This window comes from Sinocyclocheilus grahami, unplaced genomic scaffold, assembly GCF_001515645.1.
Source record: "Sinocyclocheilus grahami isolate Dianchi unplaced genomic scaffold, SAMN03320097.WGS_v1.1 scaffold301.1, whole genome shotgun sequence".
NCBI lineage: Eukaryota > Metazoa > Chordata > Actinopteri > Cypriniformes > Cyprinidae > Sinocyclocheilus > Sinocyclocheilus grahami.
In genome coordinates, this window is record NW_015505480.1 from 1301430 (window position 1) to 1326172 (window position 24743).

Genomic DNA, 24743 nt, shown 5'->3' on the forward strand with positions numbered 1-24743 from the left:
GGAGCACATTTGGTTGATACTTATGATCTAAACAAACACACTTAAAGGTAGTGCTGGGTGGTATGACCAAAAATTTATATCACAGTATTTTTCAAAATGATACCGGTTTCACGGTACATGACGGTATTTTTTTTTTCATGCATGACCGGGTGTTAACCATATTTTCTACTGATTGAGAGAGGAAATACTGCAGTATATTGACTTAGAATGCCCTATTTTACTGTCATGATGAGTGAATATTGTCAAAAAATACTAAACACTAAAGTGACTAAACACGACCCCTTTTAATACATGTTAACGAGGAGTCACTCTCATTTATAATCGCGGCATCGTCTGATAAAATCAACATGCAGCTACACTAAAGAGCGGCTATGTGGTTGTTTTGGCTTTATTACTCTTCAGTTTCAGAACTTTCACGCTTAGTAACACATACAGCATACGCTTAGTTCCCTCACCGCAGTGCAACAGTGAAAAGTCTTTCAAAAGAGAAACCCCTTTCAAACCGTGTCGCGTTCCGAACGATGTTTAAGCAACATACACCGGTATTGCGGTATTTAAAAAATTCATATCATAACAAAAATAAACACCGGTATTCGGTATGAACCGGTATACCGCCCAGTACTACTTAAAGGTATATTCTTTTGTAGGGCTGCACAAATTAGGAAAAAAAATTATTGCGAATAGAAAAAAGCTAACTCTGAAACATGCAGCACATACTGTACATTTATGCAGCCCTATTCTTGGCAGTCTATTATCAATATTAGGGCTATTAGGGCTCTCTCTCAGGTTATTAAAATTGGTCAAACAGAGGTTTATGTAGTTGAAGAGGAAGTCAACACACTGAAGTAGGTTGAATCAGATTTTTTAATTGCCTATCTGAGTGGTTGAAACCAGCAGATGCTGCCCAAAATTGTTTCAAATTGACAAAGAACTACAAATTAAATCTTCACAGATGTAGTTACTGTCCGTTACTATGGTTACAAGACATTATTCAACCCAAACAACTTCTGTTGAGTCTTTTAGTAAATGCAGTTGTCCATCCCAAACATGCCTCATATTAAATTGAAGAACAGAGTTGAATCGTGTGGAGAAAGTAAAGATTTCAGAGTGAAGTGTTCTTCCATCACATTCTCTGAATAACAATCTCAGTAAGCCAAGGATTCCTCTGTTAGGAGATAGTGGACATGACAGTTACTCGCAGTGAAGGAATGCAGCCAGCAGGGCTTATATTCTGCTAGACACACACCAGTAAAGACACAAGACACCCTGCGAAATGAAAGAAAGAAACTGACGGACTGTAACACGCTTGTATTGTATGCTGGTCACACTGTGCTCACACACATACAGCTCTGTCAATAGCAAAAATCCTGAATGGAGCCTAATTTACTGAGCTGCTCTTCAATAGGGCCTTTTTAACATGAGATGCAGTTAGCATACAAGCAGGAGACTCCCTTTGGATTCTGTGTGGGGTGAATGAGAGGTTAAACAGAGAAAGTTTGTGTTGCCATGGCAGCATAATGATATGATAATTCAGGGAGGCCTCCGTCATGCCTTGTGTCTCAAACACACACTTGGGTAAAAGAGCAGCATTGACGTCTTTATTTGATCAGAGTGCAGTAGACGTCCCGAAATATGCAAGAATCCGTGTTTTTAACACAAGCACATTTTCACAGTCCTTGTAATGACATGTAACATCTGACCTGACACTAAACGCACACACACGCACACTGTCCTCTTGAGTGTGTGTAGATACTGATAGCTTTAGCAGTGAGAATAATGTCATAGATGTATTTGGGACATATGGACAGCAGATGAAAAGCATACACACATGCGACCGTAATGATTTAAGCACGAGTGACTGGTAAAAACACTGTCTTCCTGTGGAGAAAACCAGACTGGAGTACATAGGTGCACGCAAGTGTGTGTTAGTGAATGCTTACATGCCGGTGTCAGTGTTTACTTTAGTGCAGACTAGATTGAGATTGTTTTCTTAACCCAAGGATGAGCGAGAAACCACCACCCAAATAAGAAAACCACAACACATACCCTTGCATACTTGCGTTCATCTGCAGAACAAACACTCGTTTGAGGCAGAATGTTTTCTTCTCCCTCTGTGTTTTGGGTTTTGTTGACAGTCGGCTCAGTTCAGATGTTTCCTCTCACTGGCAGTTAACACATGGCCTAGTTTCACACAACATCTATGATCTATGTCACATGACCAATGGGAATGTAAACACTGGATATTTTCCCAAATGAGGATGGCATGTCCAGTTGTTCTATATGAAAAAATATGGTTAAATATGGTTTTGTTTTAATGATAGACTGTTTATATCCATACACACACTACTGTTCGAAAGTTTTGGGTCTGTAAACAAAAATGTAACAACTGTTTTCAACATTAATAATAATATTGATTGATTTCTGACAGATCATGTGACGTGAAGACGGGAGCCGTGGCGGCTGAAAATATAGCTATGCCATCACAGGACAAAATTGAATTTTGATATATTAAAGCAGAAAATGTTTTTTAAAATTGAAATATAATTTCACAATATTGCTGTTTTTATTGTATTTTTTGATCAAATAAAGGCAGCGTTGGCACGTGTAAGAGATGCAAACAGAGACTCCAGATTGTTAAACGTGTTCATGCATTTTTTGTAATAATAAAATGTAATGAATACATTAATTGGACACAAACACACATTCCAACGAATGTATTTGTCCATCACGATTAGTTGCTCAGGCAATCCATCAACTGACTGATTTTGAAAATTAGTATAGAAGAATTTATTCGAAGAATATAAGAATTTCAAAGGTGATGTGTCTGTATTAGAGTAGGATGTAATTAGGCCAAATTTATTTTGTCAGCATTAATATGATATCTGAGGAGTCTTATATCTAGACTCCATAATTTAGACTCCATAAATGAGCTCTGATGAGTGTGTTAGATTTTTGTTATTTTGGTATTTTCCAAGGGCACCGTGCCTCAGAGGAGCGAAGTGGAAATATAAACAGGCAGTGTCTGTCTTGTGGTGGCTCTTGTTCCCTTTTTCTCCCTCTCTCACTTTCTGTCTTCCTCATCTTGTTTTTGCTGCATCTCCGGAGCACCTCATCTGTGCCCTGTGAGCCTCAGGAGCCTGACATGTGCTCTGTGAACAGCACCACACTGCCCTCTACTGCCTCGAATCATAGAAATGTCTATACATTTGGTTAACACAAATCCACCTGCCATTTGTACATACATATATCCTGTCAGTAGGAGATAAGGCTATATATGAGAAATGTTATGTTCAGTGCTGAAAAATTGAAGTGTTGTATTAAACGTCCTAATTGCATTCTTTTCTCTGTTTTTCATCAGAATTGCTCTGCACAAATCCAGCTCTGAAGATGGATCAGGTTTGTGTTTCATTATGAAAACTATTATTATGATAATCTTTTGAGGAAATTTTATTGGAATTATTTGGTTTTATACCAGACTGAAATGTTCTGGTTACAGGGTTTTCTGTAAACACTAAACGTCTGTTTTGTGGATGGGCAGATTGATTGATGATAGATAATAGATGTAGAGTCAGTTCTTTTTATAAAGCATTAAATGTAGGTATTTCGGAGTGTATGTTTGCACAGTTGTACAGTTAATGAGTTTGATGGTCCTGATGGCTTTCTCCTCTCTTCACATACAGGAAAATGGGACAACAAGAAGAAAAACAAATCCTTCTGGCAGAACTTTCGAAAGTCACAGAAAGGGGTCACAAGGCAAACGTCAAAAGGTAATGAAAACAAACTCCTCCCTTCATAACTCTCCGCTCACTTGTTTTTATTGTTCAGAGACACCATATGAGAGAAAAGATGGGCCACTCATAGGAATGTGAATGGAAGAAAAAATAGCTTTAATATTGTGACTTTAATTACATCTTTCACTTAAATAGCCAATTCATTTTTGATACTGTTTGTTTACTCTAGAATTAGTTTTTAATTTTTCCTACAAAAAATGAATTCATGGCACCACTGTCGTCAGATATTATTGCTGATTTCAAAATGACAATTGACAATATGATGACCACTGAATGAACTAACTTGGCCTAAAGAGGCTTTCGCTTGTTCTTGTTGCTCACCTTTGACCTTTGACCCTTCAGGAGAGGACATTGGCTATGTGGCCAGTGAGATCACTATGAGTGATGAAGAACGGATCCAGCTAATGATGATGGTGAAAGAGAAGATGATCACAGTGGAGGAGGCGCTGGCACGGGTAAACACACCCCATCATCCCCAAAAAATAACGCTAATGGGCTTTCCTGGCTTACCTTCATGTTTACTAACCTTACTTACCTAGACTGATGCCCCCTGCGCCTTCCTTCCTCCAAATGCACATACACACACTTGCATACATATAAATACATGCGTACTGACCCTGCATCTGAGAGCTGCAGTAGATTTCTTGTTTTGTTGAGATGGAGGAGGTGTCTAATTTCTGACGTAGGGTTAGCAGGGATTGGTTGGATAGGTTTCTTCTGTTCTTTTTCACTGTTTAGGTGTGTTGGGTTATAGTAGGTCTCTTTTTTTCCTCTGTCATTTTGTTTTGAGAACATGATAATGATTAATTATCATCTGATAATGAACCTAATGGATGATTGTAGAATGTGGCTTTCTTCTCTCCACAAGGCTGACATTGATTCCTTTAACCAACTGGGTTTTCTACATTTCTTTAAAGTCTCTTCTGCTTTAGTTTTTTCTCCTTTGGCCTTGTAGTTGATTTATGTAATGAGTGGTCTGACTGGATCTAAAGTTTGAATCAATGTTAAGCCTTTGTGGATAGTTGCCATCATCATACATGCTGTAAGCATGCATGAACATGTGTTTGTCCTCTTGTGTTTGTTTAAATGCAAATGAATGCAAATGTATTTTTTTCCAAATTAATGTTGCTTTACTTGTTCTGTGTTCTTTGTCTTTGTGTGGTATGTTTCTTTGTGTGTCCAAGGACGCCATGCATTCTTTTTGTTTATTTATCTAATTTTTAAAGAGTTTTAGATGGACTAGTCTATTGGTGCATAGTGTAGCATGAAAATGGGCCCAGGATCAGCCAATGACAGCCATTACTCCAGTTTTCAGTGTCATGCGATCCTTCAGAAATCATTCCAATGTTTTCTGACATTCAGAAACCCAAACTTTTGAATAGTAGTTTATATAAACACAAAAAACATATACATTAAAAGAAATCTCGGATTGAATGGACATGACGTTTCTGTTTGTCCCTGTGTCTGTCTTTTTTCATGTATTTTACTGGTGACCGGTGAAAGCTTTGTGTGTTTGTGTGCGTGTCTTTACATGGTTATATGAGGTGTTCTCTGACTCTATTTCTGTAACAGATAGGGTGTGTGAGTGTAAGGGCGAGGGGGGCGGCTCTCTTTGACCTCTTGTTCTCCATAGTTAAAGGAATATGAGAGGAACAGACAGTTGAGCAGCAGTACAGACACAGCAGAGTGGACTGATGGATCCAGTCCCACTGTTAACCTCTCCTCCGTCTACAATGTAAGTACTTTACTAAACCACCCAGACTAGACCTGAGTGTATATAGGGCGTGGTTACAACATAACCTCATTCAGTCACATCAAAGTTTATTTTCCCCCAGCAGTAAGTGTTAGTAATGTCTCTCACTGTACTGACTGATGTCTTGTGTGTGTGTGTGTGTCTATAGAGTTAAATCTCTGAAGACCACACTAGTGACATTGTGGTTTATAAACTCAGGCAGTGGCAGTCCTTACGTCAACCCAGTTCATCCCCTTGCTAAAACCACACTGAACACACTTTCATTTGTTAGAAACTGTAGGACTCTTAAAGCTTTGTACGTACCGTACATTAAATGTGCACTCAGTATTTGTTTATGCTGATAGTCTATGATACATAGTGGCATTATAGTATCATGCTTCAGTTTCTGATTTCACTGTGAAAATGTGCAAATCGTAGTCAGTCATGAGTATTATTAGGCTGGTCATGTGATCTGAACGTGGCTTTTATTAGGTTACTAATGACTGGAGTCGTCATATCATCTCATGTACATAATTTTTACAGTACGATTCATTTCTGTTGAGGTGAAACACTTTAAATGAGTAATTTACTGAGTGCACTATAAATTCTAAATCAATACAAGCATTGATCTGAAAGCTGATATGTCATACGTGTTTGAATGGAGACAATGATGTTGTAATGCCTCAGTTGTAATGAGCATATGGCACTGGCGGCTCACTGTAAAACCTCTAGTGTTGATGTAATTTCTACTTGGCATGAGGAGCTGGCACACTAAACATCCCCTGGTGATGAGGTCATAATGTGCGTCTTAACTGAAGAGTGATATGTGGCCATTTCTGCCTCATGGCCTTTTCTTCTGCTTTGAGAACAACAGTTGGATATGTCACTACTTTGGCTCTAGGTTCTATTACAAGAGTATGCTTTGTGTAGACTGTATATACAGTATGTGCCTGTGCACAGGGCCGTCCCAAGCATTGCATGAAGGGGTTCTTCTCGGTTAAAGCCTTGAAAGGTTTGGTAACAGTGGATTTAGTTTGCCCTCTTGGAGAAATAAGCTGCCAGTACACAAATATACACATAGTTATCATGGAAACTCTGAGCAGCTTTCAGCCTCTGGAAGTAAACATACACCTCCTTCTCTAATGGTCAACAGCTAAGCTGTTTTTGCAATGCTTTTTGATGTTAACAAACCACAGCACTGCTTCGCTCAGCGCTTAAAGCTACAGAATGACTCACTCCGCCCAGCAAAGCCTTGTGTCCGCTGAGAGGAGTCACTGCCCGTCCAATGCTTTCTGTGCATCTTTGTTGTTTGTGTGTGTGGTCAGTGTCATTTCATGTCCAAAAGGATTAAATTGGGGGAAATTGAAGACCTGTTTTTAACTGACTTCTGATAATGGATTTGAAGAGAATGATAAAAACTGCTGTTGTGGGTGAAGCTCTTGTAAAGAAAGAAAAAAAAATTGTCTTTATGATAATGCATCTATATAAATAAATGTATTCTTCACAAAATAAATGTGTATATACTGTGTATATATATATATTTATATATATTAGTGGTGTCAAAATTAGTGCGTTAACACAGGTGATTAATTTTTTTCAGTTTAACGCGTTAAAAATATATAACGCAATTAACAGAGGGCTAGGGTTGGCAACTGCGGCTTCCATCACTTTTCTCTTGACAAGAAGTGCATTTATTCAGTCGCAGAACAAATGGATAAATGGAAGACGTTTCAGACGCGCGCTCCACTTCACTTCAGCGCCAGGCGTGAGTCAAACGAGCGCGGAAACGGTACTGTGCTAGCACAAAGGCGCCGGCGCGCGCTGTAGCCTGTATCCTTTCATATCAAAGCGCGAAATAAACTACGTGCATGCAATGTCGTGGTCAGCTAAGTCATGAAGTTACCAAAAAGGTGATTAAAGCTGCCTTAAAACTGTGCATGCATGTAATATATTTTATATGAGTCACATTTAAGAACATGTCTCTGAAATGGTTTTCAAAACTGTCCTGGAGCAGCCCAGCACTCTCTCACTCATCTAACACACCCGATTTAACTCGTCAGCTCATTAATAGAGACTTTAAGACCTGAAGTGGGTCAGAAAAGGTAAGAAAAGGTAAAAACAGTTGAGAGAAAATATGATGCGTGTCAGATCCGCTGCAGCAGCTCTTAAAGAAATAACAGCCAAAACAACTTAATAACCAGCTGCTGTGATGTCTGTTAATCAAAGGACAAAGAAAAAAAAGAGGAAAAAATAACTTTTATTATTTTATTATACACTAATTTAGAATTTAGTGTTTGATAACTTCAATTTCACTTTCTGTATATTTCTGCTGAAGGGCACAGGTAAATATCACATTTATTATAGTGGGTTTATGTGAAGAATGTTTTAAGTTCACTGTAATTAGAAGTAATTTTTTAAAGTCTAATAAATGTTAAAATTGATAGCTCTCAATTATACTGTAATGTTGAATGGCTATAGTCAATGGTTAAATATTGGGGTTACCAAATGTTAGAATTAGACACTTTGACAATATGCCAATATTAACAGTAAAGAGAAAAGAATGATCCAACCGCACGTGATTACGCGCTCACGTGTGACGCGCTCATATCACTAGGAGCCATTTATACAGAATGCACTTTTGTGTTGACAAAGATGCGACGCAGGCAGTGGAATAGGAAAAACATGCAAGAAGATGGGAGTGAACTTCCTTTAACTTGAGCGCCGCATTTTTAAAATGCTGTTTCATACAAGAGACGTGAGCGCAACAGTCAAACACGTCCATGTTTACATAGAAAAAACTATGGAAAAGCAGCGCAAGCCCTAATATATATACATATATATATTTATTTATTTATTTTTATTTATAGTAGATTTTTCACAATACATTTTTTATTCTTTAGAAATTACAATAATCCACATTACAATGAGATTTTTTTTTTTTAAGAAAATTAATTTTAAAAAGTGTAATTAATTGTGATGAAAGATGATCTTTCAAAAAAATTTAATCTGAACAGTCCTTAAAAAGGTTTTATTTTCATACGTGTAATTTGTAATTATTTTATTGGGGTGAAATATGACCCGGACATTTGTTCGTGAGATTCTCCCTTTGTACTGTTTTACCCGTTATAGCAAAAGGAGTGGAAATGAGGTAAGCAAATCTTATTTATACAAAGACCCTGTATCTCTGAGCCCCTGGGGGTGTTTCTGAAACACACTCACACACACTTCTTCCTGCCTGTCTCTACCACACATCAGCATGTGCAAATTGAATCTCAGCGTCTGAATGAGAAAATTGATCTCTGTAGGAATCTTGGCCCCTGGGTTGATGATCTCCTATTTATAAATGGAAATGGGTCAGCCCTAGTCTGCGAACGGTTAAACCGACGGCCACAACTCTCTCTGGGGATCCCGCTGATCTGAGCTCAGTTTAACATTAATCAGAACACTGAGAGCTTGCTGTGTGTCCACAGGGTTCCCCTGTCATGAGATCAATGTCAGCTGCATTCAGTATAGTGACCCATCACGGCTCCACCGGAGTGAGCTGATCTGTGTTCAGTGTTAGTAGCCGTTGTCACAGAGGATGTACTGTATCTGTATATGAATGGGCTGCAACCAGACCAGCCTTTTTTCTCTCTGGCCCACATTCCTTTTCTCGTCTGAAGACCATTAAGGATGTTCAGGGGTCATATGGCAGACTTCACAATGTTTCCGGACACACAACTCGCGCCTTTTGCCACAGTCACTCCCCTGCCTCCAGATATTGCAGAGTTTCCTTCAAAAAACTGTTTACAGTTTGTATTCATCTCGCCGTGACTCGTGAGATGGTGTTGCGTTTCATCTAACCTAGAGGAAACTACTCCTGGTAGGAGCACAGCTGGACACATTTCTGCACACATTCTTTTTTTTTTGTTTTTTTTCTTCTTTCTCTCTTCAATTTTTCTTTCCTCCCTTGCTCTTGTTTAAAATGTGATTTTGTTAACTTGTTGGCGATGGGATTTGAGCAGCCCTTAAGTCCTTAATGAGATTGTCCTGATGCTATTTTCTTCATATGGGTGCTTTTGATTATGATGTAAATGAGTTTTTCTGCTCTATTTCTCGGAATACACTTTGAGCTGTTTGAACAGTGTTATTAGCCGTGTATCCAATATTTCTCATCTATCATCACAATGACTCTTCTTCTTTTTGAATGATGGTCATTGTGGCCTTGAATGATTAGGAAAGATTACTCGATGCCTATGGTGAACCATAGAGATTTTGTGTGTGCATGTGGTTGAACTTTAGATTTCCAGTAACGGATCACATTCAACCTCAGTGATTTAGTGGAACACTTAAGTGTGTGGTGTGTTGGGGTACAAAGATATAATTGCCAATCACTGATATTGGTGAAAACAGCTCAGTCTCTCCCGATGGTTTAAAAACAGTCTGTGGTTAGAGCAAATTATATCCTGTTAGTTAAAAAATAGCATGTCATCCCATAATGTGGTGTACTTTTGCAGTGAACAACATTTTTTTGGTGTGCAATGACTTTTTTTCAAACGTGCAATTTGCAAGTTTGTGATTTGGGTAGAAGGGATTAAAGAGGCTTTGTGTATCAGAGGTTTCAGTATCATAAATGTGTTAACTGTGAGGTTATGTTAGATGTTTGTTTTGGGAAGTGATCCATCATAAATTATCTCAGCAGTATAGTCCCTATATGAATTATTCATTTGGACCAAGAAAAGGATTTGTTCCACCACAAATGCTCACTCATACCCATCTGTTATGTTCAAAAACAAGACTTAAGTGTTTTTCCTGGACATAAAATTTCATAACACGTAACTCCATATTCCATTAAGTAATGTCCTTAATATCAAAAGCCCATCCTAAACATGTCATAATCTTTTCATACCAATTGAAGCCATCATTTTCTGTTTTTGTGTATGTCTGTGTGAAAGATGTTACATATTTTATGATCATAGGAGGTGATATAACACTGAAGTTGAGTTTTCTCTCTGTAGTCTGTGGAGCAGTCAGATGATGAGCAGGAGGACTCTGTGAAATTCAAGAGGCTTCACAAACTGGTCAACTCGACTCGACGTGTTCGCAAGAAGCTCATCAAAGTGGATGACAGCAAAAGACATGGCTCACAAGGTAGCTTGAAGAGACTTGTTCTTATGGCATTAACTCAAGTTTTTTTTATTTTTTAGCAAATCTCAAAAATCCATTTCTCCTGCTGCACATATGTAGCATTTAAAACGATTAATATTAGTTTTTGGTCATTTATATTTAATTAACATTATCATTCAAAAGTTTGTGGGTCAGTAGAATTTTAAGAAAATAGCATTTTTATTCTTGAAGCATGCATTAAATGGAACATTTCAAATAAATGTTGTTCTTATTAACGTTACCAAAGAATCGCTGTTTCCACAAAACCTGAAAATGATAATAAACATTATTAGTAAGAAAGGTTTCTTGAGTGCCAAATCAGCATATTAGAATGATTTCTGAAGGATCATATGACATGGGCTGGCATAAAGGCTGCTGAAAAATAATATTAATATTTTTGTACTATTAATGTTTTATTGTATTTTTGATCAAATAAATGCACCCTTAGTGAGCATTGACTTTCAAAAAAAAATCTTACTGACGTGAAATCTTTTTTTAAATTATTTTTTATATGTAGTTTTCTGACATAAAATGTATTTGAATGCCATGTAGACAAAATAGAATAGAATTGTAATATCTGCAATTTATCAGTTACTAGCGAGAACATGAAAATAGTTATCAGCTTAATACTATTGGCCAGAATTTGTATATGGTGCATCTCTAATTTTATCTTTAGTTGATATAAATTTTTATCCATACTTTATTCCACTGCTATTAAATAATGCATGAGACAGTATTGCTTGGAATAGATATAGATATTTCAGTTTATAGAAGTTTTTGTTTTGATCTTTCTTTTTCTGCAGATTCTCTCAGTCTGGATGCAGCTCCCTTATGTGATGACATAAACGCTCTGTATGCGGAAATCCACAAGAAGCCGGCCCAGTGCACAGACTCTTCTTTGTCCCCTCTTGCCCAAGAGCAGCTCTCTCTGGATGGGGACACGGACAGCCTGACCACCTCGCCCTCCACCAGTAGCCTTGACACCTGGAAACCTGCTCACAAGTTAGTGAAGACGCCCGGCGCACATCCCCATGGCCTGATCCGCCCTCCACGGAAGAGTAGTGCTGGATCCGGACTGGGTGTAGTGGGGGGTAGTGGCTCCTCTTTCTCCAAATTGGAGGGTCTGGGAGACGACAATGCTAAAGTCTCCCGCTCGGCTACAGATGGAGAGATGCGGAAGGCCTTGTCATCTCTATCACACGGGGTAAGTACTGACAGCGTCTACGCTTTTTACGGCCTCACTAGACCCCGCCCAAAGCCGCACCCCCTTCTGGTGTCTTTAGAAGACATTAACAACACCAAACGGCCACCGGTCTCCATGTGGCAGCGCAATAAGCCTGACCCAAACTACGCGTACTCCACCAAGCACCTGCTCTACCAACGTTCCTGCAACGCTCAGAAAACCATCGCTCCCTCCTCCACCTTACCCGCTTCCCCTCCCGCTCGTGAGCTTCCATTGGCCAGGGAGAAGGGGAAGAGCTGTGGGGGCGGAGTAGTGGGCAGCTGGCTGTTTCCACCGAGGCGTCTGAAGGGAAGGACGGCGGTTAGTGAGCTCAACATCACATACGTGGTGGAACGCAGCCTGTATGGCCACTTGAACTGGACTGGGCTGGTTAGGCCCGTCACGCTGAGCAAAGCAGACAGACGTTGGCTCCTGGAAGACGAAAGAGATGCAAACAGGAAGTGGGCATCCAGCATGGATCGCTGCACCAAGCGCGTGCTCTTACGCATCCAGCAGAAGTCTGTGAGTGTGCCAGAAGAGCAGATCTACAGTGCCCCCTGCTGCACTGGAGGAACAGGCTGCTGCAAAGCTGCAGAAGAGAATTGCAGTAGGGTACAATTTCGAGACAAACTGCTTGAGTTATATTTCAAGACCAAATCTGATACTGAAATGTGAACTGTGCTGTCATAAAATGCATTTTGTTTCTAAAATCTTCACCCATCTCTGGGGTAATTATTAAAGCTAGAAATCCCTTAGACTGTCAGTTAGCTACCAGTTCTTCTCATTACTCTAGACTCATGTTACTGCAGTATGGAGTCAAAATTTTATCATCTAAGAAAGGTGTAGAAAAGAAATAGAATGTGACAATACCTCAAGTCCTGAGCTTCTCTCCTTTCATTTCTTGGCTTATTCTCTTGTAGTCAGTCATGTGTGTCAGAGCATAATTGAAACTCTCAGTCCTTGAGAGACAGTGGAGAGTGGTAGAAGAAGAAAATAAATGATATGGAGTTCCTTCTGCAGCTTTGTAGAGTCTGTAGTCTGCGGATCCTCGTCGTCATTCATAGTGAATGTGAACATGACCGTGACCTTCATCAGTGAACTATTTCATCCATTTTGGGTTGGAAATTCCTCTTTCAGCCTAGGCATGAATGCTATTTTTTTTTTTGTATGTGCTACTCTCTTTTATTGAGATTTTTTTTCTTTTCTTTTAAAGTGCATGATGTTATTCCATGCAATATGCAACAGCGACTCGTACTACGACATTTGATCTGTATTCTGTTTATTTTGAACCGGATATCTTTTATTCTGCTGCTTTTGTAGAACTTTTCAACAAAAATGAAAAGTCAGTTTATTTAAATTTAATGCATCGCTTGTATTTGAGCGATGTAAGATGTTGCCTTATGTCCGTTCACATTTGTTTTTTATTTCTCACTATTGTTTCAGTACCAATTTTCAGTTCATTCATCAAGGTTTTACAAGAAAGCATTGGTTTATTTACATAATGCTAAACAACTGCTGAAAGATTTTATTTTGAGTTAAATAGGAAATCAGGTCATACCATGAACTATTTCTTTTGGCAGCTCGTCATTTTAAAATGCGTGGTTTCCATTGTAAAGAGCAGCATGAATCATTGCGACTCTGTGAATCGTTTTAAATGACTCTCTCTAAATATATTAATTTGCTCGTGAATTCACAGTAATTATGTCTTTTTTCCACACAGAGAACATGTAGCTTTGGAGGATTTGACCTGTCTAATCGTGCCCTCCATGTGGTCAACACGACCGAGCCTAGTGTGAGTACACATGCACTCTTTCTCTCGCTTCCTCTTGATTTCAGCTCTCATATGCAGCTGCAGTGTTTGTCATCCAATTGTGTTGATCAGCTGGCTTTCAGTGTGCTTAATCGCTCTCTTTCTCCCTCTCTCTCTCTCTGGCATAAGGAGCAGGAGGCTCTGTACAGGGACGCTGTGAAATCTCCCACCTCGTCCCGTATCTCTCTAGGAAAGAAAGTCAAGTCTGTGAAAGAGACTATGAGGAAACGCATGTCCAAGAAATATGCCGGGTCTCTCTCTGAACAGGTACACACACAGATGCCCATGTACTTGCTTTGACCGTGCTGAGTTATGTGCTATATAGCAAGCTTGTTCAGAGGTGAGACCCTGCCTTTACTCAAGAGGGAACATGTGTGCCCCACTTTCTGTGTTTCAAACTAGGGTCAAACATCTCTTAATGTAGCCTAGAGCTTGGTTACAAGTGGCCATACTCCCTGGCAGTGTTGAATACACACCCACTGCCTGTATTCACATGCTGTTGAAAATGTATTTGTCTTAAAATGTTGCCTCTGTAAGCAGCTCACTAGGTTTTAGTTACAACTGAGGCAAGAGTTTACATCTATATGACGTCATCTCTTTTAGCATGTTTAATGTAGATCTCTGGATATGTATGTGTGTTAATCAGTGTTGAGCTCATCTGTGCAAAGAGAACTTTGTGCCAACACCATGTCTCGCTCCCTGTAATCATATTATGTTGGAGTGCCACCTAGTGGCAGCTTAATGTAATTACTTTGTTAAACTAGAGGATTAATCTCACAGCAGTGCTGCAATCAGCTGTCCTTTTTGTGGGGTTTATATTATATGCATCACCTGCTGTCCATATTATTACTTTTTCATTTATAAATAATAATATACTTTCAATTTCTCTCATTCTCTCAATAATATACTTTCAATTCTCTCATTTTTTTCTTTGTATAGTCCAGTCCAGATGGAACACCCTGTCCTCAGTCTCCTCAGCCAGACACAGATTCTCTAGAGAAGCCCAAACTCAAGGCAGGAGGGTCTGTAGAGAGTCTGCGCAGCTCCCTAAGTGGGCAGAGCTCCATGAGTAAGTATTTGTGGTGTGTGTGTGTGTGTGTGTGTGTGTGCTTGTTTGTGTGCAAGCAGCGCTATTGCTCATATTAGTCTTATCTTAACAATGTGTTAAACCCAGCATGAAATGGAAATTCACAATATATGCGTGTTATTGATCTTATTTTGAACAATTCAGCGATGTATGTGTTTCTTTTTTTTTAATTAGTTTTAGCCTTGAAATTTTGAATCAAAATATAAATAAGTCACCCATTGGAAACTATAGACTACTGTCTGGTGACTTCTCCAATCATTTAGTACATAAAACCCTCTTTCTTTCAATCAAGCCTCCATTCCATCCAATCAATAGGCGATGAATAGATGAATCCCTGTCCCACTTTTTTTCTTTTTTTCCTTTTTCATTGATCTATTTAACTCTGTTATATATTTCACAATATGTATGAAAAGATCTGTCACTACTTCGGTTTCATTGAAACATTGAATGTTTGTGCTACGGACATTAATGGTGCCTTAAATTATGTAGATTTTTTTTCTGGCAGTCTGATTAATGATATTTGGCCTGGTGAAATAATCCAGTGCTTTTGTAATGATTGTGTTGTCCTCTCACAGGTGGACAGACAGTGAGCACCACAGACTCATCGGCCAGCAACAGAGAGAGTGTGAGGAGTGAGGATGGTGATGATGAAGAGCCTCCGTACAGAGGTCCTTTCTGCGGCAGAGCTAGAGTTCACACTGACTTCACACCGAGTCCATATGATACAGACTCACTCAAACTTAAGGTACCGAACACATACAGGAAATTAATCCAACTTAAAATTGTTTTGTGTTTAATACTACTTTAAATTAAAAGAACACTCCACTATTTTTGAAAATAGGCTCATTTTCCAACTCCCCTAGAGTTAAACAGTTGAGTTTTACCATTTTTGAATCCATCCAGCCGATCTCCGGGTCTGGCGGTAGCACTTTTAGCTGTAGCTTAGCATAGATCATTGAATCTGATTAGACCGTTAGCATCTCGCTCAAAAATGACCAAAGAGTTTCGATATTTTTCCTATTTTATACTTGACGCTTCTGTAGTTACATCGTGTACTAAGACCGACGGAAAATAAAAAGTTGCGATTTTCTAGGCCGATATGGCTAGGAACTATACTCTCATTCCGGCGTAATAATCAAGGAACTTTGCTGCCGTACCGTGGGTGCAGCAGCCTGAAAATAGTCCCCAGCACACTCCCTCTGCAAGCAGGTGGTCATGTTGGTTATGTTGACGGAAGTTAGCCTATTTTCAGGCGCTGCGTAATATTATTGGTACGGCAGCAAAGTTCCTTGATTATTACACTGGAATGAGAGTATAGTTCCTAGCCATATCGGCCTAGAAAATTACAACTTTTAATTTTCCGTCGGTCTTAGTACACGATGTAACTGCAGAACAGTCAAGTTTTAAATAGGAAAAATATAAAAAAACTATGGTCATTTTTGAGCGAGATGCTAACGGTCTAATCAGATTCAATGATCTATGCTAAGCTACAGCTAAAAGTGCTACCGCCAGACCCGGAGATCAACTGAATGGATTCGAAAACGGTAAAACTCAACTATTTAACTCTAGCGGAGTTGGAAAATTAACCTATTTTTAAAAATAGTGGAGTGTTCCTTTAAATTTTAGACCTTTACAACCCACTGTGATTAAACATGAAGGGGTCTAACTTATTACATGGTTACTTAGCAAATAAATAAATATTAATTTGAGTAAAAACCATTTTAATTAGGTGGAAAGGATAATATGAGATATTAAAACTATCATGGCAATTTATAATTCAGTTAGCAGATTTGAAAATATGTTTTAGATTAGTTTCTGGGTGTTTTCTTTTTTTATTTAATAACAACGTTGAATCTCACTAAATTTCTCTCTTTCAAGAGAGGAGATGTGATTGATATCATCAGTAAGCCGCCCATGGGCACATGGATGGGTCTGCTCAATAACAAGGTGGGCACATTTAAATTCATCTATGTGGATGTGCTGACTGAAGAAGAGGAGAAGCCTAAACGAGCGGTTCGGAGGAGGAGGAAGGGCAGGCCGCCCAAACCCAACTCAGTCGAGGAGCTTCTGGAGAGAATCAACCTGAAGGTGAGACAGGGACCACACACAGCCATTTTTTTGAGATATGTACATGCTTTGAAATTTGATTGGTTTATCTATAATCATCCAGCATAAATCTGAGTGTGTGGCTCATCTTTAATCTTTACTGACAGAATGTAAGAACAGGGTGGGGAGAGATGAGAAAATGAACAAGTGGATGCTGGTATGAAAAGATGGTCAGCTCTTGTTAAAGCAGATTAACAATGAGAAAGTGGGACGAGGTCATTTCCCCATGCCAGTTAAAAGTTTTATTTAAAGACAGAGACATACACACCCTTCAGACCTCCCCACGAGTGCCTGAATTATTACATCTCTAAATAACATCACATTACAGACCTTACACTTCACACAATAGACACCAAGGACGCATTTAAGCCTCATTGTGTTGTTTTAGTGTGTTAATGGACTATAATGATAGCTGGCCGTCACAAAAGAGTTTGAAGTCTGGAAACATTCCCACACATAAATCCCACTATAGATGAACTTCCAGGGTGGAGTGGGGTATTTTTAGCTACATAGTGATTCTGCTCTACTGGGTGTGTAATCTGTGAATGTATGTGTATGTATTTTAGGAGCACATGCCTACATTCCTGTTTAACGGGTATGAGGACCTGGACACATTTAAGCTACTAGAGGAAGAAGATCTGGATGAGCTCAACATCAAAGATCCTCAACACCGTGCCGTACTGATGACCGCTGTAGAACTACTGCAGGATTACGACAGTAAGTACACACATATGCTAAATACACTATGTACTAAATGTGTCTTTATACATTTATCACATGTTTATAAAAGAATATTTAAGTGTATGCATTTCCTAACTTTGTGTGTGTGTGTTTTCTAGGCAGCAGTGATCCGGAGCGCAGCGCCCTCTCTGGCTCTCAGGAGAAACTCCTCTGTGAGGGGCGTGGCCTCATGGCCGACTCCCCACGGGACTCTGGTTGCTACGAAAGCAATGAAAACCTAGAGAATGGTAACCAGGCACTTGTCTAGCATCTCCATACCAACCGCATCACCATGTCCAGCCTAGTGTAGCAACGCCATGACACCATCCTCTCACCTCTGGGCCACGCCTCTCTCTCTGCCATGACTCCGTGTCCTAACAGCCAATGAGAACCTGTCATCACATCTGGATTTAACCCAAGCCTGTCTGTCTGTCACATCTGCTGTGCCCTGTTCTCTATCTGCTTCTCTGCTTCTAGAGACGCTCTGTCATCATTCCTTTAACTCTCTTATCCAGCCTCCCCAGACTCCTGCTCCTGCTTTCTTCCATTCTGTTAGAAATCCGAAAACCGCAGCAAGTCTTGCTAACTAATCAGATTAGAATCCATCCGCTGCCTCAGAAAAATCTAAAGAGAGACAGACAGAATCTCAGAGAAACAAATACAAGGCTTGTGCTCACAGCAGGACTTAAAAAGGACGATTTTGAGAATGTTCTCCAGGCAAAACCAACACAGATTCATTTCAGACTCAATTTAAAGTCTCTCCTCCTCTCTCCTTTTGCCATTTCAAGAAATATCACTCCATATTTGTGTGGCGTTTGTTGTGGTCATATTGCACAAGTTCTTATGTGCCTATAAAAGAAAAGACTTTATAAATACAAAATGTAGTGGATGAATCGCATACATTTGGAAGGTGATATTTTACATAGATTGTGTAAAAGTAGGAGCTACTGTTTTTAAAGGATTTTATTCAAGAGAAAGTATCGTATCTCATTCTCTATTTCCAAAGAAATTGAGTGTTTAAGGTTTTCACTCTTCTGTTGTCTTCTTAACCTCCTACTGGCATCTTATAACACTGACTGATCCCTCCTCCTGTTGTGTATGAGTCTCTCTGTGTGTGTGTGTGCGCATGTGTGCGTGTGCGTGTGCGTGTGCGTGTGTGTGTGTGTGTGTGGAGTATGATTGTTTAGGATGGATCAGAAATATGTGCAATCTGCCAAATTGGAAAATAAATCCATTCTGTGATCTCTAGCATTCTGATCTGCTTGCTTTTTTCATCTGTTTTCATCTCTTGATATTATTTTATCTGTGCCGATTACATTTCCACTCATTTCTTGTAAGAGCAGCAGTACAGAGCTTATTATATTCACTATTAAAGCATGCACTGCTTTGTCACCATTAGAGTTTGAGTCATTGATTCTGTTAAAGTATATCTGATGGCCCAGGAAAAATACTTTAAATGCATCCTTGAATGCTGCTTTCTTTCATTTCCAGATCCTTGCATCATTTCTCAACCATGTCATTGTCATTTATGATCTTCATTTATCTTAAGGTTCCTGCATATAAATTCTCATTTATCATTTTATTTATTAACTGTTTTTATAACATAAAAAGCATTGTGCCTCTGTTAATCGTAAATAGTTTGACTGTTACTAACTCTATGCTCAGCATATTAAGTATATTTGATGTGGAAAATTGGCAGAAAATTATGCTTTCTAAATAAATATAATCTGGACTTGTGGTTTTCTTCACTTAATGTCTTAACACTCACACTTAACACTCACCCAACCAACTAACCCTTAAGTAATCCCTAAAAATTCACTACAACTAATGAACATATCTGTAACTGAAATATGTAATGAACTGTGCCTCTGGGTACCTGCTAAACAATGTAACCATTAACCCATTCAGCAACATACTTTTTCATACCTTTAGTTACGTTACAGATACTCATTCTGTTTTGCATGGTAAAAAAGATAATGAAAATGGCATCTTTTACTCTCCTTCATGTTGTTCCAGATCTGTGACTAACTAAATGCAGACTGAGACATTGCACAGTTTTGGAACAACATGTCAACTCATTTTAACCAACATTAACTCAGGCTGATAATACTTGCCTAAAACAATATGCTAAATTATTTAGGATAAAAATGTGCAATGTAGTAGTACCCTCAAATGTACACTTTTGTTCCTTTTGCAACCCTGAAGGGTGTATTTTAGTACAAAGTTGCTGATGCTCTATATACCCTTAAGATAGTAATATCCACCCTTTAGGGGTAGATAAAACACCTTTGAGGATACTGCCCTGGTGACAAGCTGTTGTACAACTAAAGGTGCAAATGTTTGCAATTTATTTTCTGACAGCTTTCATCACATTCGTTCAGATTGTAGTACATATATTTCAACTCTTACACTTACACGATGCATGAATCACACCAGTAACGGTGCATATCATGCATGCATGCATCAGTAATAAAGTTGAAGAGCTGCACTCTCATGTGTGAAACCAAATTGCTGCAGTACTAGTTCTTACTGATCATCAATTTCACGACATCAGAGTTATTCTTAGGAACTAAAAAAAAACAAGGAACCATCTGAAGCCTTCGAGGAAGGAATTATATGTGATTAATAAATGTATGTGAAGGCACGGCTCTCTGTTTCAGGTAAGAGCCGCAAGGCGTCGCGCCACAGCCATGGTTCATCTGGATTTGATTGTGGGGGTGTAAAGTCTCCAGACTATCCCACTCTTCCCATGACTCACTCCACTGAAGCTCTTCAGCAGCAGGCCAAGAAGGAACGCAAGTTCCCGAAGAACTTTCTGCCCCGGCCCATAAAGGGCTTCAGTCTGCGAAGCCTCGGCCTCAAGAAGGGCTCCAAAGCAGGACAGACCTCCCACATACCGGTCAGCCGAAGCTGTGAGGAGTTGGACGGTCCCCAAGAGACCCCCGAGTCTTGGAAGCGCTCGCATTCTCTGGGGGATATACACTGGGAGCAGGCCTTTGATCAGAGGAAGGACCAGAGTGGCAGTGAGGATAAAGGCAGGCCAGAGAGCAACAAAAAAGCAGCAAAAGTCGATCCTGTAGAATCAAAACTGGACCAGAGGGGCGATAAGGCTGGAAGAGAGACGGGCTCACTGCAGAGACCTATGGTTCCCACACAGCTTTCTCTCAGCCCAGTCGGTCCATTGCCTGCTGCTCAGACCTCAAACCGCCAACCGGTTTCTGCCCCAACTAGCCCCGCTCCACGGATTCACCCTAAAAAGCCACCTGTCCCACCTCCTGTGCCTGCTAAAAAGTCCAAAGAACGTCTGCCGAATGGTCTGCGCTATCCTTCACTAGTGCTGTCTGGTTCGGTGCCAAATACGCCAACCCTACCCCCAAAAGCCATTTACACCCCAACCACTCCCTCCGCGAGTTCCCCGTCAACCCCATTATCACCAGGTGAATCTGCGGCAGCTCTGAATCCACCCTGGCTGTCTGACCTACCTGAATCAGCATGTCCTCAGATCCACGGAGCTAAAGTTGCCCTCAGCAGGAAGATCTCCCATGCCAAAATGACTGACCTGGAGACTCTGCTGGAGGACAGGATGCGCTTGGAAGGCATTGACCTCACTGAAGAGCCATACTCTGATAAAGTAAGTCATGATTTCACTTCCCTTCTGCTGTTGCCAACCACAATTTTCAGGTAGTAGTAGAGTGCATAGCACTCACAAAATAAACTCCTTTGAGAACTTTTTGGAATCATGAAATGCAAATGTTACACCGTATGGCAGAGTTCTTCAAATCTGGCCCTAGAGAGCCGCTGCCCTGCAGAGTTTAGCTCAAAGTCTCATCAAGCAAAACTGTAATTTTTTAGTAACTTTGAAGACCTTGATTAGCTTGCTCAGGTGTTTTTGATTGTGGTTGGAGCTCAACTCTTCAGGGCATTGAAGAACTTTTTAGGGATTTGAGGAGTCCTTAATAATGAGCCCTAATAATGGACTTCATGTTCATGTGACCTCAAGTTTGAATGAATTGCATCATATGGTAAAAATGGCAGCACTATAGTAGTTATAAAAAGGTTAGCAGACAAAACAAAAGCACAATGATTACCAGTAGGGGGCTTGACTCAACCATGCCACTGTCCCTGGAAAGTCATGGAGTATTTTTTCCTTCCATTTACTGCTGGAAGTTGTTTTGAAAGTGTCAAGAGAAATGGAAAGAAATATACATTTCAATCAGTGCTCATCCAAACACTAATTTCCACTCATCAGTTTCCATATAAGAAGATGTTCCTATAGTACCTATGCAGTAGGTTTCTGTTGGAGTCTCCTTCTTTTCTTTGGCTATTTTTAATTGCTAAATGCACAAACGTAACTATTGCTGCATATCCTGTATCCTTAAAAAGTCCTTTCAGTCATGGCAAAGTGGAAGGATTGGAGGACTCGCTTGTTGTATAATTTATAAGCAGAGCATCTTGAGTCTGGTATATCTTCTTGAGTCCTCGGTGTGTAATGTCCACGTTCATCAACAAACCAAATCTGATTCCAAATCACTTCTTTGAGATTATCCAACAAAAAAAAGGTGAATAAGAGGTGAAAAATGTCACCTCTTTAATATGAAAACACTGGAACAGTTTGTGGTTTCAGACTGCACAGACTGCCTGGAGTTTTAGTGCTTTTTATTGGCGGCCAATCCTATTATGCCTGGACCCACAACCTATGGGATGTACCCTAAATTGGGCACACGAAATTGTTTGACTCTCTTTGAGTAGATTTTGAATTAATCTCTCAGTTAACAAGATGTTTGCAAGTTAAAGCTAATGTGTGCGTGTAATATAAATTAAATACTTTTTCCTCTCGCAGCTTGTTTGCTGTTCATTGTTTGATTTCCCTGAGGAGTATAAACACTGTGGCTCTGTGGAGCTATCAAAACATTGCTCTGCTTGTGTGAGCTTTGTACTTGGATTGTTGATTGTTTCACAAAGATGGCCGAGTATTGAGCTAACTACAATAAAAAACTGCTTGGTTTGCAATATTATGAAGCCACATTGCCTGTTTTAGAGAAGATGGCCATTTGGCGTGCAAACAAAGACATTCTGAAAATGATTAAACTGGATCTTTGTTACGCCACACAGGGTGATGTTAGCATTAGAGCTCTGAATCTGAATCTCACACTAAACAAACAATTTAGCCTTACTCGCCTTGTAATGCTATAATTGGCTGAAAATGATTAAACTGGATCTTTGTTACGCCACACAGGGTGATGTTAGCATTAGAGCTCTGAATCTCACACTAAACAAACAATTTAGCCTTACTCGCCTTGTAATGCTATAATTGGCACATAAAGTTTGCTTGTTTGTGAGTTAAACTCCGTTTCCAAGTGTGCTTGGTCTCCACCAACCATAAAATCAATTAAAAAGCCACATGAAATAAACTTTATGATCTGATAATTTCTGTTGTTATTCAGAGTCCACAGTCTGAGGCGAATGTTGTGCCGCTCACATTAGCTGGGCGCTAATCACGGCTTAGCTTGAAACAATACAGCATTAGCAAGGAAAATTCTCCTCATATTTTTTATATTTTGATGACTGAATTTGTGCGTCTCTTAAGGGCCATACAGGGTTGTAAGGTTGTTAGAGATGTTTTCCAATCGCTTAAATGAGGTGGTGAACTTCACTAGATCTTGTTTTCCTGGCTAATCTTTCCTTTTCTCTCTGTGTTTCTCAGCACGGCCGCTGTGGTATTCCTCAGCTCTTAGTACAGAGGTACTCAGAGGACTTTCAGCAGCCAGTGAAGGACGTGGCATCCAGTCTGGATCAGATCAGAGTTAAACAACTCCGCAAGGAGCACCGCATGGCTGTGAGTTACTTAAGCAGATTCCATTATTTGATTTAGCACATGCATGTGAGTCAAATTAGATCATAATACTCTTATTTACTTTCCTGCATTAGCACTGAGATTTAGCCCTTGTTTTCCTTTTCTCCACAGATTCCCTCAGGAGGTCTGACTGACATGTATCGGAAGCCAGTGTCTCCTGTTCATGTGAGCTCTGTGTCTGATTGGCTCATGTCGATTGGAATGCCCATGTATTCTGCCCCCCTATTGGCTGCAGGTTTTGGCACGCTGGATCATGTGTCATCCTTAAACCAGGCGAAAGCGAGGGAAGCGGGCTTGAAGGAGGACCATCACATACGTATTCTTCTCAGTGAAGCCCAACTTGTCACAGCCAGCAGCTCAGGACAGTCATAATACTAACATGAGCTGTTATTAACTTGACTAAATGGATCAAATTTTGCTGGTAAAGGGACAGACCTGCACAACAGCTGCCGAATTTCCTCCCACCTTTCTGTCTTATAATAGCCTTTTGGCATTTTCAGAAATGACTGATCTGGCTTCCAAGGACTGTTATTGTGGGCCTATCTCATTTTGGCCTGAAACATCTGCCTGTCGAAAGAAAGCACACTTTTTTTTCCTGAGAATTTATGCTTTTGTGTAAATTTGAAGACTGTTCTAAACCCCTTTTTCAGGAAGTTTGAGATTTATTTAGAAAAAAAAACTGTAAAGGAAACGTTTTTAGTGCTTATCCGAATTTCCTCCCACCTTTCTGTCTTATAATAGCCTTTTGGCATTTTCAGAAATGACTGATCTGGCTTCCAAGGACTGTTATTGTGGGCCTATCTCATTTTGGCCTGAAACATCTGCCTGTCGAAAGAAAGCACACTTTTTTCTTTCCTGAGAATTTATGCTTTTGTGTAAATTTGAAGACTGTTCTGAACCCCTTTTTCAGGAAGTTTGAGATTTATTTAGAAAAAAAAACTGTAAAGGAAACGTTTTTAGTGCTTATTGAAGCACATTGAGTATCAAGAGTATGTCACCTGGCCAAAGCAATGTCATTTCATGCAGGTTTGTTAATATAATATACTTTATCTCTCAAAGCATACAGTATGTATATATAAAAAGATGCGTACTCTTGGGTGAGTCATTCCCAAAAGCATGATGTTGCCATATGGAGATATTCAGAGCAATGCACATTTTGATTTTAGGCCAATAGTTGGTCACGGTTTTAGCAAATATGTTCTATGTTTGTAAAAAAAAAAAAAAAAAAAAAAAAAAAAAAAAAAAAAATTTTTTTTTTTTTTTTTTTTTTAAAGTA

General features: G+C 39.6%; 1 protein-coding gene across 1 annotated transcript in view; it reads left to right on the top strand.

The window, feature by feature from the left end:
- LOC107601213 (SAM and SH3 domain-containing protein 1) overlaps positions 1 to 24130 on the top strand; it is a 51340-nt gene extending 27210 nt beyond the window's left edge. The window contains exons 5-20 of the mRNA XM_016293305.1: positions 3359 to 3396; positions 3681 to 3767; positions 4134 to 4246; positions 5425 to 5526; positions 10521 to 10653; positions 11472 to 11872; positions 13611 to 13682; positions 13830 to 13967; positions 14640 to 14769; positions 15363 to 15532; positions 16666 to 16875; positions 17460 to 17610; positions 17733 to 17861; positions 20274 to 21244; positions 23318 to 23449; positions 23579 to 24130. Of these exons, the coding sequence (XP_016148791.1) occupies positions 3359 to 3396; positions 3681 to 3767; positions 4134 to 4246; positions 5425 to 5526; positions 10521 to 10653; positions 11472 to 11872; positions 13611 to 13682; positions 13830 to 13967; positions 14640 to 14769; positions 15363 to 15532; positions 16666 to 16875; positions 17460 to 17610; positions 17733 to 17861; positions 20274 to 21244; positions 23318 to 23449; positions 23579 to 23839 (3238 nt within the window). The 3' untranslated portion in view covers positions 23840 to 24130. The remainder of the gene's footprint in view (positions 1 to 3358; positions 3397 to 3680; positions 3768 to 4133; positions 4247 to 5424; positions 5527 to 10520; positions 10654 to 11471; positions 11873 to 13610; positions 13683 to 13829; positions 13968 to 14639; positions 14770 to 15362; positions 15533 to 16665; positions 16876 to 17459; positions 17611 to 17732; positions 17862 to 20273; positions 21245 to 23317; positions 23450 to 23578) is intronic.
- Positions 24131 to 24743: the final 613 nt, after the last annotated feature.